At 37.3% G+C, this 14,272-nt stretch overlaps 1 protein-coding gene across 3 annotated transcripts in view; it reads right to left on the bottom strand.

The window, feature by feature from the left end:
• The window catches only part of PTPN3 (protein tyrosine phosphatase non-receptor type 3), a 259,615-nt gene that overhangs the window by 45,867 nt on the left and 199,476 nt on the right, over positions 1-14,272 (bottom strand). For all 3 annotated transcript variants that reach the window (XM_075585952.1, XM_075585951.1, XM_075585953.1), the window contains 5 exons: positions 8,848-9,024; positions 4,632-4,655; positions 3,678-3,873; positions 3,277-3,354; positions 2,380-2,436 (listed from right to left, as the gene is read on the bottom strand). In XM_075585952.1, coding sequence (XP_075442067.1) covers positions 2,380-2,436; positions 3,277-3,354; positions 3,678-3,873; positions 4,632-4,655; positions 8,848-9,024 — 532 coding nt within the window. The remainder of the gene's footprint in view (positions 1-2,379; positions 2,437-3,276; positions 3,355-3,677; positions 3,874-4,631; positions 4,656-8,847; positions 9,025-14,272) is intronic.

A 14,272-nucleotide genomic window follows, 5' to 3' on the forward strand; every position in this document is an offset into this window, starting at 1 on the left:
GCATATGCAGCCAGGTCCCACAACTAGGTGATAACCATTTCACCTGTCAAAAGTGACACCCTACATGAAAGACCCTTGCCTCATAAGCATTTTTGCTAGACAGGATGGCAACGAAGGCATCATGTCATAGTATTTTTATAAATGGGCTGGCCAAGTAGCCACAGGGGAGGGTTGTATTAATGAGGGGTTGGGTAAACCCAGCTTTTTGCGTTACCTGGCAACCTGTGATTGAGTCAAGATTTGTCTTCACCAATAACTGAACTGCCATGGTAGGAATGGGGGTCTGCGTCTATATAGTTGCTTGCACCCCTTATTCCTGTGTTGGTTGCTTGTTGCTGTCGTTTTGTCGTGCTTGTTGTGACCTATAACAACTAAGGAGCTGCTATTCGGCTGAATATCTCCTTGTCCAACCTCAGTAAGTGTAAATATTTCTGTAATGTTATTTGCTTGATGTATTGTCTGTTCTGCTCATAGGAAATAAACTCATTCAGTTTACTATATCCTAGTCTTGTTCAATCTGGCCCGGTTATTGTATATATGTGCTATTCTCTCGTGACGGGGGAAGAGGGAAGGGAGGTAGCAAAGAGGTGGATGAATGCCCCCTCAAATGGACTGCCTTTGTGCACCAGAAAAAAACATATTACCAGATGCCAGCCAACAATAAAATAAACAGTGATCCAATACTAGTATACTGCCTGCGCACGCACGCCTGCAGCCCAAGCTATTTGTGAACTTGCGTGGTGGGAGCGTGGCGGACGTGTCACAAAGCTGGTTCGCCCTCATTGGCTGAGCCAGCTCACGTGCGCTGACGTCATGTGATTTTGATTTTATAAGGCAGGGGGGCCCGAGAAATTTCATGGATAAAAAGGGGGGCTCGGCATAAAAAGTTTACTCACCCCTGCACTAAACCATATTGCCAGCGGTAAGGTACATTTTGCCATGGTAATATATCAGCTTTATTTTTAACACGAGTGCACATGAGCATGGATATAAGTAATTAATGACAAATTAGTTATGTACATGCTGTTCACTAAACTGCGATACCTAGAGCTATTGGGCCATCACCAAAAAATATCTCCAATTTGTATCACATTCCCCAGGCAAGATACTGTAAGAACAGCCAACCTAGAAAAGGTGATAATAATGCATATTAACATTACAGAACATATTACTACGGTATATAACCGCTTAGAAGCCCAAGTGGCCAGCTAGTCAGTCAACCCATGACTAGCTGGGCATTCGGGCTACTAAAGGCTTAATATTTACACACATGGATGTGTTATATCTGTAGGCCATTTTGTATGTTAACCACTTTGGTGGCATTGATACAAAATTAATTTTAAATCAAATAATTTTGTGTCACAGGGTTTTGTAAGAAATTCTGTGACGTAACCAAATCGTAGGTATATCCCCTGGCTCCACTGGTCACCTTTTCCTCGTCTGAATGCCCTCCATTCACCACAACTCTGTCACCTAGCCTTCCACCAATGTCTTATTCATTCAACCACCTCTGAATCCAAATCCAAGCAGTGTAACTTGTTTATCAGTATTCTATGTGGGACAATGTCAAAGGCCTACTGCTCCATCTGCTCTATAACTTAAGTCACCCAGAAAAAGAAAAAAAAAATATTTGTTTGATATGATCTACTCCATGTGAATGCAAAAATGATGGGTATTTGCTGCACACCAAAAAAAATAAAGGATAAATAATAATCGGTGTAAATCCATGTGGTCTGGTATCTTATTTTGAGGTATAAAAACAATTGAGCCCACTTATAAATGGATCTCCATCACAACCAGCATTAGGGAAACGGAGACAAATGCTGAGACCTAAATAATGCAGTTAACCCTTTGCTAATGAGCTCAATTACGGTAATTATTTTTTGCATATACAGTGTATATTTCGTTTAGTGAATTCGACTCCAGGAATTTAGTGAATAAGACTTCAGAAAAATAACATCTACTCCTGTTTTGGGTAATGTCAACGAACTTTAGTGAGTTTTATACCTTGTGACTTTTTCTCCCAGCTGCAAATTACCAACATTTTCCCCAAACGCAAATGTTTACAAATGTGCCACACATTTCTACTGGTCAGATATTGCAAAGAAAAAAAAAAAAAAGCACATACAAAACGTAAGAAAAGTAAAAGTGTAATGTATATCTTTATATATTTTAAAAAGGTACAACCTATTCAACGTTATTTCTTTAAATGGTCTTCCAAGCTGAAAGATACTGTATGTCCAATATTCAAGGACTTCTTCATAGAATCACTTATTCAACAATTGTTTAAATTCATCACACAATTCCTAGACCATAGTACCAAGTGATGTATCTGCAATATGCTCCCTGTTGCATAGAAATGATAAAGATGATACTTACAGGTGATCCTGGTGTTATTCTGGATACCACCAATGGCAATTTCTGATCAACGCCACCCTGCAGAATTGTGAAAACGAAACAAAAAGTAATTTTATGGAGTTGTCCCAAAGCGAAAACATAAGAGATGTATCCAGTGGAGCATACTTACTGCTTAGGATAACAGAACAAAGAAGGAAAAAGCACAAGTCTCAAATAATGTACAGTATGTGGGTGCAAAAAATTCCCCACATTGCCCCAAGTAACAATGCTAGACATTTCCATAGGCAAAAGAGAGTGGGGGGTGAGGGGGAGTAAATATGGCACAACAAAAAGCAAAATCGACTTAAAAGAAAAATAATGTGTAGGCTATATTATACATAAAATAATTTATACTGTGTGTGCAGAATTTCAGCAAAACAGATTGATATGTCTAAATATATTTCGGGCTCTTTTTTACCCAAAACTTTGGGGGTCTCATTTAGCATGTCTGCCCTTCTATTAATTTCTTCTGAATATGTGTCTGTTTTTTTGAAATTGTTCTTTTTCATATATAAATGATTTTTCTTGTTGGTATCTATTATTTTGTTGTTGCACCAAAGCTTAACATGTATAAATATGCAGCATTTGCAATAGTGCTACAATAATAATAATGTATTAAAAATTGAAATCCATTTTTAATGCTATTTGTTTGCTGATATTTTACAATACTGACAACTTCTACTACAATTGTTTTAGAATTTATCATGCTCTCGCACTCTCTTCCACTGGTGTCCTAATTTCTAGAACCTATGTGCTTGAACACACCAAGTTTCCTGAGAATATGTAGTCTTTCATCTACGCGGCTCTATTTGGAAATAAAAGTGGGTTCACATTTCACTTGCACCATACAATTCTAAATACTGAGATTAAGCATATTACCTTCAGGTTAAATCCAAATTTCCCATCTTCATCTGGTGTAATACGGACCAATAGCAAATCTCCATTAATAAGATCATTCTATAACACAAAAAAAATAATAATAAGGTTTACACGGTCAATGTTACATGATAAAGATATTATATATTATTATTTAATCTTTTCAAAGTGTACTTTGCAATCAAAGATAACACAAACATCACAATTGACCACTTTTAAAAAAAATTGATATCATAAGTATGAGAAGGAATGGCATATAGATATCCTGTCAAATTTTTGTACCATATCTTTCCCAATGCTCTTCCCCCAATATAACTATTTTCTCTGTCATTACCTATTACTCATTGATAACATTCCTAAACTTTTAGAAGTGAAATTCAGGTACCTGTAATTTGCATACATACCTTATCACAGTAGTATTGGTTGGAATCATCTGTTGAGCCCCCTTTCTTGAGGTCATACGTCTCTAAAAACTTCTTATCCACACCCTCAAGAGGGTGAGAGATAGAAGACTGCCTCGACAACCCATTGGGAGAGTTGAGGAAAGAAGTTTGCGTGTAAGTCAAACTATGTTCTTTTGGGCTATGATCCAATATATGCCTTAAAAAAGAAATGTTGTTTTTGGTCAGAAATACATATTTTCTAACTTATTTCCGTACACCTTTAAAAAAACAATATCATTAAGTTAAGATTTTATGAACAATGTGTTAAAATAAAAGTAAATTCATACATTTCCTTATTACACAGTCATTTACCTGCATATGACAACGTTCCTATAGAATATTAACCTGTTTTAGGAGTGTGATGGTTAGATATTTAAGTCATAATACAATGTTTGTTTTTTCCCCTTTGAAAGTAACTTTACTTGAAAGTAACTGCCCAACCTGACTAAGTGTAAAGTCTGAAACAGTAAAACAAATATATATATTTTTAAAAACTTATTAGGAAAGATACCCTGAGGCCAATATCTTGCTTTTAAGTATGTCTTGATTTGCATTGCAGAAACAACACAAGTTTCATAGGAGTCAAAGTATTAGTAGCACTACTGGTCTTGAAGAAATTTGATTAGTTGTAGATGGTGCTGCTTCTTCGTAGATGTAAGCAATTGAAATTTCCCCCTCTGTTTTGTGGTCATACATAACCCCAGTACTGTTTCGAAATTTTAAAAGCTCAAAAGTCTCTTCATGATGTTCTTCATGTATACACATGAAGGGAATGACCTCTGAGGATTCCAATAATTTTTACACTATAATTTAATTCATAAAGTGCTTCCGTGTTGGTTCATTCACAAATATCACGATTTACAAGAAATGTACAAATATTAGTAAAAAAATAATAATTGTGAAGCAGTCACTTACTTTGGTGAGTCTTGATCTGATGACCTAAAAATAAACCCAAAAAGGGTTTTATTAAAAGTGGTCTGAACAAAAAAAAAAAACATTTTGTAAAGTCTAGAAATACTACAGCAACACATAATCCAGTGGTTCATAAGGTTAAGACATTATTAATATAGTTAGCCGCTTTAGCCATTACTGTAGTATCTATATTCCATACAAGCACTTGATTCTCTTGAGATACAGATGTACAATTCCAGCAGTGTTGGACTGCAGTACCGAACCAGGGACACAGGGATTCTGCTTGTGTATGTAGTTGTCGAGTAGGTGTGAAGAGGCCTAGGTGTTGAGAAGGGTGGCAGAGGGTGGTGGAGCATGTTCGGAAGTTGGGGGAAAAGGGGCTAAGACTGCCTTCCACTAACAGGCCTGGGACAACACAATGTGGACGGTGCGTAGGGGGGGTCCGCCAAGGCTGTAGGCTCACAGCGGGCCAGAATATGAAGAACAGTTCACTTATTGTTCATATATAGAATACCAGTCCACATTTTGAGTATAGCAATTCTAAGGTCTGCCTATGACAGTTTGGTCTTGAGAAAAACGTGCATTTGCAGCTACTGTACTTAAAATGACCAAAGAATTTTCCTTTTAATAAGAATATTATTACAGCGTACATTCCAAATATGACATATTTGGAAATTGCAAAAGCATTCATGTATTTGAAAGCAATACAATTTTATAAGATGCCAAGTTTTGATTTTGAAATTGATTAATTTGTCAGATCAATTTTAAACAAATTCTTAAGACATCAAAACATTTCCTATTCCTCAGAAAATGAATAAGACATTATTAAAATTACTGTACTTTAGATCCACATTTTATCCCTGAAAATAGAAGTGCACTTAAAGAAAAAACACGTGAAAAAGTATTTGATAATTACAGAACATTCGTTTTTAGTGAGTTCCTGAGTTTCTATAGTAGATTCACATTGACTACCTGGAGCTTTAGAACAGTGGTCTCCAAACTTTTCAGTACGAGGAACACATCGTATATTCTACACATTTTCGCGGGCCAAAGAATTTTTTTTAAAATAATTTTTATATATTTATAAATGAATGAATAAGTTTTATTTGGATTTTTTGGGGTAATCAGTATGATATGATTCAGAACAAAAGAGAAATATGACAATTACAAAGAAAGGATGCCGTGCTTACACTGGGAAATGATATATAATGAGCAAAAATATATATTTTAAGTTGCTGCCGGTCGGATAAAATCTTGTGGGGGTATGATGTGGCCCCTGGTAGTTTGGAGACCCCTGCTTTAGAGAATGGAAGAGGATTTACAGCATACTGAGGAGGTAGGTAGTGTGATAATGTTTATTGGGCAAACAGATAATTTAATTCAAGATCATACTCCTGTGTTCCCTGTTTGTCTAGGTCACTATTACATTACAATAAAGTGCAGCCTTGTATGCCTCCTCTGTTACTTTTCACACCATCATCCACCATGTCATAATATCTAAACTTCCTCTCCAAACACATTGTATCTAGATAGCATCTATCTTCCATACTATATTTATAATATCCTCTGTTTCTGTATCTCCAATGTACCCAGGCCCGCCGACAGGGAGGAGAGCTTTGACAAGTGTTCTGGGCCCGGTGGCTGCGGGGAAGGATGGGTCAGCTGTTGCTGGAAGTTGGGCCCAACTTTTTTGAACATGATAGAGGCTTGGCGCGGGACAGTGAGGGAAGCCCGCAGGTAGGGAGAGCCGGATCCCAGTGGCAACGAGAGGACTGGCAGCTGGGCAAAAAATTGTACCCAGCTTTTCCCAGCTGCGGGTCTCCCTCACTATCCCACGCAGGGCCTTTCTCTGACGTTGGCGCACTGCCGGTGCAGGACAGTGAGGGAAAGATGCGGGTCTGCACAGTGTGGGAGTTAGAGAAGCCCGAAAGGAGGCCCACCGCAGCTCGGGGAGAGACGGGAACTACAGGCCTGAAACCACCCCCAAGGTACGTGCATGTTTTGTATGTATTTGGGGGTGAGGGGAGGATGTATGTATTTGGGGGTGCGAGGGGGTGGTATCTATTTGGGGAGCAGAGCAGTTTTTGTATGTATTTGGGGGGTGGGGGTTGTGTGTATTTGGGGGGTGTTTTTTGTATGTATTTGGGGGTTGTATGTATTTGGGTGGTGGGGGTGTTTGTATGTATTTGGGGGTTGTATGTATTTGGGTGGTGGGGGTGTTTGTATGTATTTGGTGGGTGGAGGGTTTTTGTTTTATGATAAAGCCAGTTTTGGAAAAAATAAATAAATACTGAAGCCCATTTGGCCCGTTAGAAGATAAGCTTGCATGCGTTGAGACTGTACCTTTTACTGTGCATTGAAATGTTCTTAGCTTTGTATCCAATTTACTGTGTCATTTACTGTATGTGTATAAGCACAACAACAGTTTTCGAAAATATTTTCTTGTTAAACGCTTTTATTTTTGCATGTTGGCAGAAAACAACCGCTTCAGGGAATATTAAACAGTCCCTAAATCTATTTTAATTTCACCTTCGGCAGTCATGAGCTCAACACAATGAATCCTTTCATAAACAAATTAAATTAAGGATACTTTTAATAATGTCTCATAACAGTCAGAGAATCAAATGGATAGCAGCAGTTTAACACACAACAATAAAACAATACCACTTACTTGCCTAATCGATAACCTCTCTAATAAATTCATTAGAAACCCCCCACTCCCACGGGATCTATGTCCTTTCTTGCTGAACGCAATAATTCTTCTAGGTATATAATCTCCCAGCAAGGTCCCTGTATTTCACTATTCACTTTACTTGCAGACACAGTATCTTCACTGGTATATAACAGTTTTTAACTGCACTATGTTATATAAGCATTTGCTTGGATATACAGTATTAACCCCTTCTGGGTTTATTTCACATAACATTAGTATGCATTTAGCGTAGGGACCTTAACGTGGTTAGCAGGCTTGGCATTATTTGAAGGATGTAAACCAAAAGTCTCCTTTATCCTATAGATTTTTACAAAATATATATATATATATATATATATATATATATTCCCCATTTATTGCTATCGCAAAAGGAGAAGCGCAGGGATTCACTGTCTGTTTTTCAGTAATAATTCAGAATAGTAACTCATAATGGATTCTACTACTCTTCTTGCCTTTGGCTACTAAGTGGAAGCGTCAATTATCGCGAGACATCTTGCAAATTAGGTAAACAAAAATTGAAAATGGCACTGTGTTTATTAATTTTAGTAAATTGCACATTAAATCTGTAATAAGATTGCTTATTTACTTTTTTTAATTATCAGAAAAGACAATATATTGTTGATTTTTCAGACACTACTTTCAATTCTAGTAACCAATATACCTCTCGAACATCCTATTTCTGTCTGCTCCTCTAGGAGGATTTTGAATCTGTTAAATACCAATACATTTTAGTTAAGATGGAGAACTATGATGGACTTGATTAAAAAATGTGGCCACTGAGCTTTCTATGTAATTTAGATGTCTGTATACATGTATTATCAGGACTCCACAAAGTCTTAAAAAACACACTCGCCCACCCCCCCAAAACACTCTCCCCCCCGCTCACGAGTCTTACCTGCGGCGGGGTGGTGCGGTGTCTCCCGGCATACTCCATCTCCTCCCCTACAACTTTGACTGTTTCCCCTGCAGTTCCTGTTAAAATGGCTGTGCAGTGTCAAATGATGCTGTGTTGCCATGACAACAGGACTACGGGACATCACAACGTCACGTGGCATCAAGTTGCGATGGCAACGTGACTCCGTGTAGTGTCCCGTTGTCATGGCAACGAAGCGTCATTTGACCAGGAGAAACAGTCAAAGTTGCGGGGGAGAAGAGAGAATGCTTGGTGAGGGAGTGTTTTGGGGGAGAGGGGGGCAATTCTAATATAAAATTACATTACACTGCAATGACAATAGTGCCTACAAACGTATTCTGTATGTTGCATGGGAAGAAAACAAAATTGAGTGTAAATATTATACTGTATAAAAATATATTTGATAACAATTCAAAAGGGATTGCGAACTAAATACCCGGAGTTCAAAAGAATCACAAATTCAGATTAAAAAATAAAATAAAATCAACTACAGAATTCCTGATGGGTTTTAAAACATGTTAAATGCTGTTCTCTTTTATAAAAAATATAGTTGTGTAATTACATACAGTATATACAAACATCTTCTCTCATACCTACTAAGTGGACTGCGGTTATGGAAGAACTCAGAATCACTGTCTTTTGAAGTCGGGGAGCCTTTGTATGTATAAAAGACATCTTCTGTCTCAGTAACATAGGTCATTTCATTGGCCAGGTTATCAGCAGAAGAATGCTGTGGTTTCCTAATCCCATGACGTAACCGTGGGCTCCGCCTGAAGAAAATTACAAAAACAAGAAAACAGGGATAGATATGAGGCAAAAAGCACACTAGTGCACTATACTGTAGAATCATTAATTAGTTAGACTATTCACAACTCGAGAAGGTTTCAATTCAATTCTGTGGAAAAACTTAACTGAACAGATAAGGAATGTTCTGCCATTATGAGCAGCTAAGACAATTTCACATGTTAGGTGTATGTGTCTCCTGGCTGCAAAACCACAGCACAACTAGAGCAAAATAATGGCACGATATGCATTGAAGCAAAGTATCCCACGGCTTCTTATGGAAGCTTTTTTAAATAAATCTAGTGAAATCTTTTTGCTCCAGTTTTGCAGGTATGATCATGTAATACACAACCCTCTATATTCTGATTATACATTTAAACTATAACTGGCAGACTAAAAAAAAATTGGGTGAATGCTACTATCCCTATATTTGTTCCCAATGGTGGTTGTGTTGTCAGCCCAAAACCTAAAATGGCAAAGACAAGGGAAATGGGACATGAATGACCTGGGACCTCTCTTTAAAGATATTTTTAAAGAGACAAAAAAAGGAGTAGCTAAACTTCAGAAAACAAAGGATAATAATAGAGGAAAGCAAAAATTGCAAATAAAATACATTCTCTTTTTACACTCACTGATGTAGCCAACATTATTGCAAACCACTGTTTTCAATCAGCGTGAAGTCGGCAGAGCTGTCACATAATTTCACCTGCGGGATCGCATCACAGGTTGCAATAACGTTGGCTATGTCTGTATTTAAAATAAAAAATCTGATTCATCAACTTCTTTAAAAAAATATTCTCTCTTCCTCTACAAGCTTTGCTATCATGTTAATGGTGTGTTTTCCCAGGAGTAACACAAGGTTACAATTTTCTCAGGAATCACATATTAATACATTCAAGAAATGATGGATAATGGGCATGAGACAGACCTGTAAGCTTCAGCATAATTTAAATAATTTAAATGTATAATACATTAATGCGGCTGTGATAGCTCCATCTCTCTGTATCACTTCTATGTCTCATGTTCTGGGGACAGCAAGACTTGGAATTCATTGTTAGTCTGTTGAATGTATAATAAAGTGCCAAAAAACATGAAAGTGATATTTGGGGAATAAATGCACGTACAGTATCTCTGGATGGTTATACAAACGAACAAATTGGATTAAACATAAATGTATTTGAGTTGAAATGTAATAAGAATATCTTTTAAAAAATACAGTAATTGTTCCTGTCATGATCATATCATGTGATATTAAGTATTTTAATCAATACAGTTAGGTCTGGAAATAATTGGACACTGATACAAGTTTTGTTATTTCGGCTGTGTACCAAAATAAATTCAAGTTACAGTTAAATAATTAATATGGGCTTAAAGTGCAGTCTATCAGCTTTAATTTGAGGGTATTCACATCCAAATTGGAGGAAGGGTTTAGGAATTACATCTCTTTAATATGTAGCCCCCTCTTTTTCAAGGGACCAAAAGTAATTGGACAATTGACTCAAAAGCTGTTTCATGGACAGGTGTGGGCTATTCCTTCGTTATTTCAGCATCAATTAAGCAGGTAAAAGGTCTGGCGTTGATTCCAGGTGTAGCATTCGCATTTGGAAGCTGTTGCTGTGAACCCACAACTTGCGGTCAAAGGAGCTCTCAATGCAAGTGAAACAGGGCATCCTTAGGCTGCAAAAAAAAGAAAATCCATCAGAGAGATAGCAGGAACATTAGGAGTGGCCAAATCAACAGTTTGGTACATTCTGAGAAAAAAGAACGCACTGGTGAGCTCTGCAACACAAAAAGGCCTGGACGTCCACGGAAGTCAGTGGTGGATGATTGTAGGATTCTTTCCATGGTAAAGAAAAACCCCTTCACAACATCCAGCCAAGTGAAGAACACTCTCCAGGAGGTAGGCTTATCATTATCCAAGTTTACCATAAAGAGAAGACTTCACGAGAGCAAATACAGAGGGTTCACCACAAGGTGCAAACCATTCATAAACCTCAAGAATAGAAAGGCCAGATTAGACTTTGCCAAACGATATCTAAAAAAGCCAGCCCAGTTTTGGAACAGCATTCTTTGGACAGATGAAACTAAGATCAACCTGTACCAGAATGATGATAAGAAAAAAGTATGGAGAAGGCTTGGAACAGCTCATGATCCGAAGCTTACCACATCATCTGTAAAACACAGTGGAGGCAGTGTGATGGCATGGGCATGCATGGCTTACAATAGCACTGGGTCACTATTATTGTCTGCTCAGATTCAGCCAAATTCAGCGAAGTTGATTGGACGGCGCTTCACTTTACAGATGGACAATGACCCAAAACATACTGCGAAAGCAACCCTGGAGTTTTTTAAGGCAAAGAAGTGGAATATTCTGCAATGGCCGAGTCAATCACCTGATCTCAACCCGATCGAGCATGCATTTCACGTGCTGAAGACAAAATTTAAGGCAGAAAGACCCACGAACAAACAACACTGAAGACAGCTGCAGTAAAGGTCTGGCAAAGCATCACAAAGGAAACTCAACATTTGGTGATGTCCATGCTTTCTAGACTTCAAGCAGTCAATGTGTGCAAAGAATTCTCGACAAAGTATTAAAAATGAAAAATGTATTTATGATTGTGTTAATTTGTCCAATTACATTTGAGCCCCTGAAATAAGGGGACTCTGTATGAAAATGGTTGCAATTCCTAAACGTTTCATACGATATTTTTGTTCAACCCCTTGAATTAAAGTTGAAAGTCTGCACTTCTATTGCATCTCGGTTGTTTCATTTCAAATCCATTGTGGTGGCGTACAGAGCAAAAATTATGAAAATTGTGTCAGTGTCCAATTATTTCCGGACCTAACTGTATGTCACTTCAGGGGTTAACACTGGTTACAAATTGTCTTAAAAGTACAACAATTGTTTTTATGGTCTATCAAGCCAAGCCTGTGTTGTATAGGACTGATGTTATCTCAGGTCAACATCTGTTTTTGTCAGAGATGGGATTGAAATATGGCTTCCCTGACACTGGAATAAACACGCCCATTTTAGATATACATTGAAAGGCATTCATAGGAGTGGTTCTACAGAGTATCAAGGGAAGTGACAAGGCATACCTTTCAAAATATATTAAATATGAAATTGCCTTACAGCAATTTGCAAGAATAACAAATAGATATTTGTAACCATTGCGATTACACGAATCAAATCCTACCACACACTTTATGAGTAGGAGGGGCAGTATACAGATATCTGTTTATTCTGCAAAAGTAGTCAATAGGCTGTCAAAAATGTTACGTGTACAGATGCTACAGTGAAGATGGCATCTAAGTATTATAGAGACAAAGTTATAAAGTCTTTTATATATTGAGGCAAAAAAGTTATACATCACAAGAAAGCTTTTTTTCTTTTATGGCATAAATATCAGTTTAAAGCTAGTTGACGACTGGGGTGAGCTTACAGTATGTTGTTTTCAATGGGAGAACAATAACTCTACATAAGTCTTACCAATGAATTCTCACCTTTTCTACTCCAGCGACCTCGCTGAGAAGAACCTACAGGTATGACATGTGGTAACATGCTGTAAAGGGATTTCGGCTTATGTTTCTCTTTTTATTTATTTATTTTTAATATATTTTTATTTGGGTAAAAAAACCCTAATAATTTCATCACCGTAGACATTTAGCTTTTAGATGATGCAGCATCTCAGAAGGAATTGAACATGTTACATTGCTTTTTCAACGAGGAAGGCTTTGGAGACTTCCCCCATACATTCCATGTGGCCTTTTCAAAGCAATGATAAATAATACCACCTTACATTTCTACAAAGGTCTGGTTTGAATTTCCCTCGATAGTATAAAACTTTATAAAGCAACGGTACCCATTTTTAAAATTGTATTTCTAAACTCAAACCTAGCTCCATATACTAGAGCTACAACATCAAACATTTAACAACAGGTTGGTTTAACTTCTTGTCTGTCTTGTGTTGTGTATTCAGAGCTTTTCGGTTCAGGTTTAAATTCCACCTATTAAAGTCGTTTTCTAAAGCTAAACAAATTATCGCTATTCTCTACCCCATCTTGTTCTGCACCTACATTTTTCTTGGTCCTGTTGTGGGAATGATTCTGTAATCAGCTCCCATTTGGAGGAATATTTGACATGCTGGTTGTTTCCTGTTTGTTCGCTAGTTATTTTGTCTATAGTAATCAACTTGATAAGAAGGGATTTGACAAATTCTAAATTTGGCACCTCAGGATCTATCCTCTATCGTAATTGCCTTCCTGGCTGTTACGATCATAATTTCTGTTGGTAGCTTCGCATTACTATTTTGGTGTATTTTGATTGACCAAGGTTCCGTGTTTGCGAACAACATTGGGAGTGGGTTTATCTTCCAATTAACTTATCTTTTTTTATGTAAAGCATAACTTGATCCTAGAATTGTTTGATCTTGTTGCACATCCATAGACCATGCTTGAGATTTGCCTTATTCAAATTAAATTTTTGGCATTTTGTGGTGTCTGTCTCAATGTTTTTTTATTTATCTGACAAATGGAATGTAGGCTCCATGCAGTCATCTAAATGTAATTTCTCCCCAGTTCTAAGACCCTCTTAATTTACATGTTCTGACATACCCAGTTACCAGCTCCTCCACCGTCTGTATTTCTTGGAAATCTTTCTGCCATGAGCTAAGATTTTTCTTATTATTTCTTTCCATATCTTTATCCCTAATTAAATTATATTGTTTAGCTAGGGTGCATCCCTTGTTGTTATTCTGGCTAAAGTAGCTGTCAAATTCATTCATTCTTCGTATGTGTTTCTGTAATCTTGGAGTTTCCTTGTATAGTCAACCAGTTGGATATACTGAAATGTTTGATTGCCTGGGAGATCGTATTTCAATACTATGTCCTGGAGTGACCTGAATTCCTGTTGTTCCTTATTAACTATATTGCCTACGTGTCTGATTCCCTTTCTCTACCAGATAATGACATTTTTATTATCTTTCCCTGTGGGAAACTTCTGATTTCCCTGGATTGGCAAAAATCTAGAGATTAAATATAATAACTTAATTTTTTTCCATGCTGTTCTCCATATGATTTTATCTCTAATCAGAATGTTGAACTTGAGTTCTTGGGGTAGTTTACCTCAGTCTGTGTGAAGTAATTTCACCAGTGAAAATTGATCAGAGAACTGGTTCTCCAACTCCAGGGTGGAGTTATACTCCTTTCCCAAAATCCAGTCACCTGTCTAAGTAG

Source organism: Ascaphus truei, chromosome 2, assembly GCF_040206685.1.
Source record: "Ascaphus truei isolate aAscTru1 chromosome 2, aAscTru1.hap1, whole genome shotgun sequence".
In the NCBI taxonomy this organism is placed as follows: domain Eukaryota; kingdom Metazoa; phylum Chordata; class Amphibia; order Anura; family Ascaphidae; genus Ascaphus; species Ascaphus truei.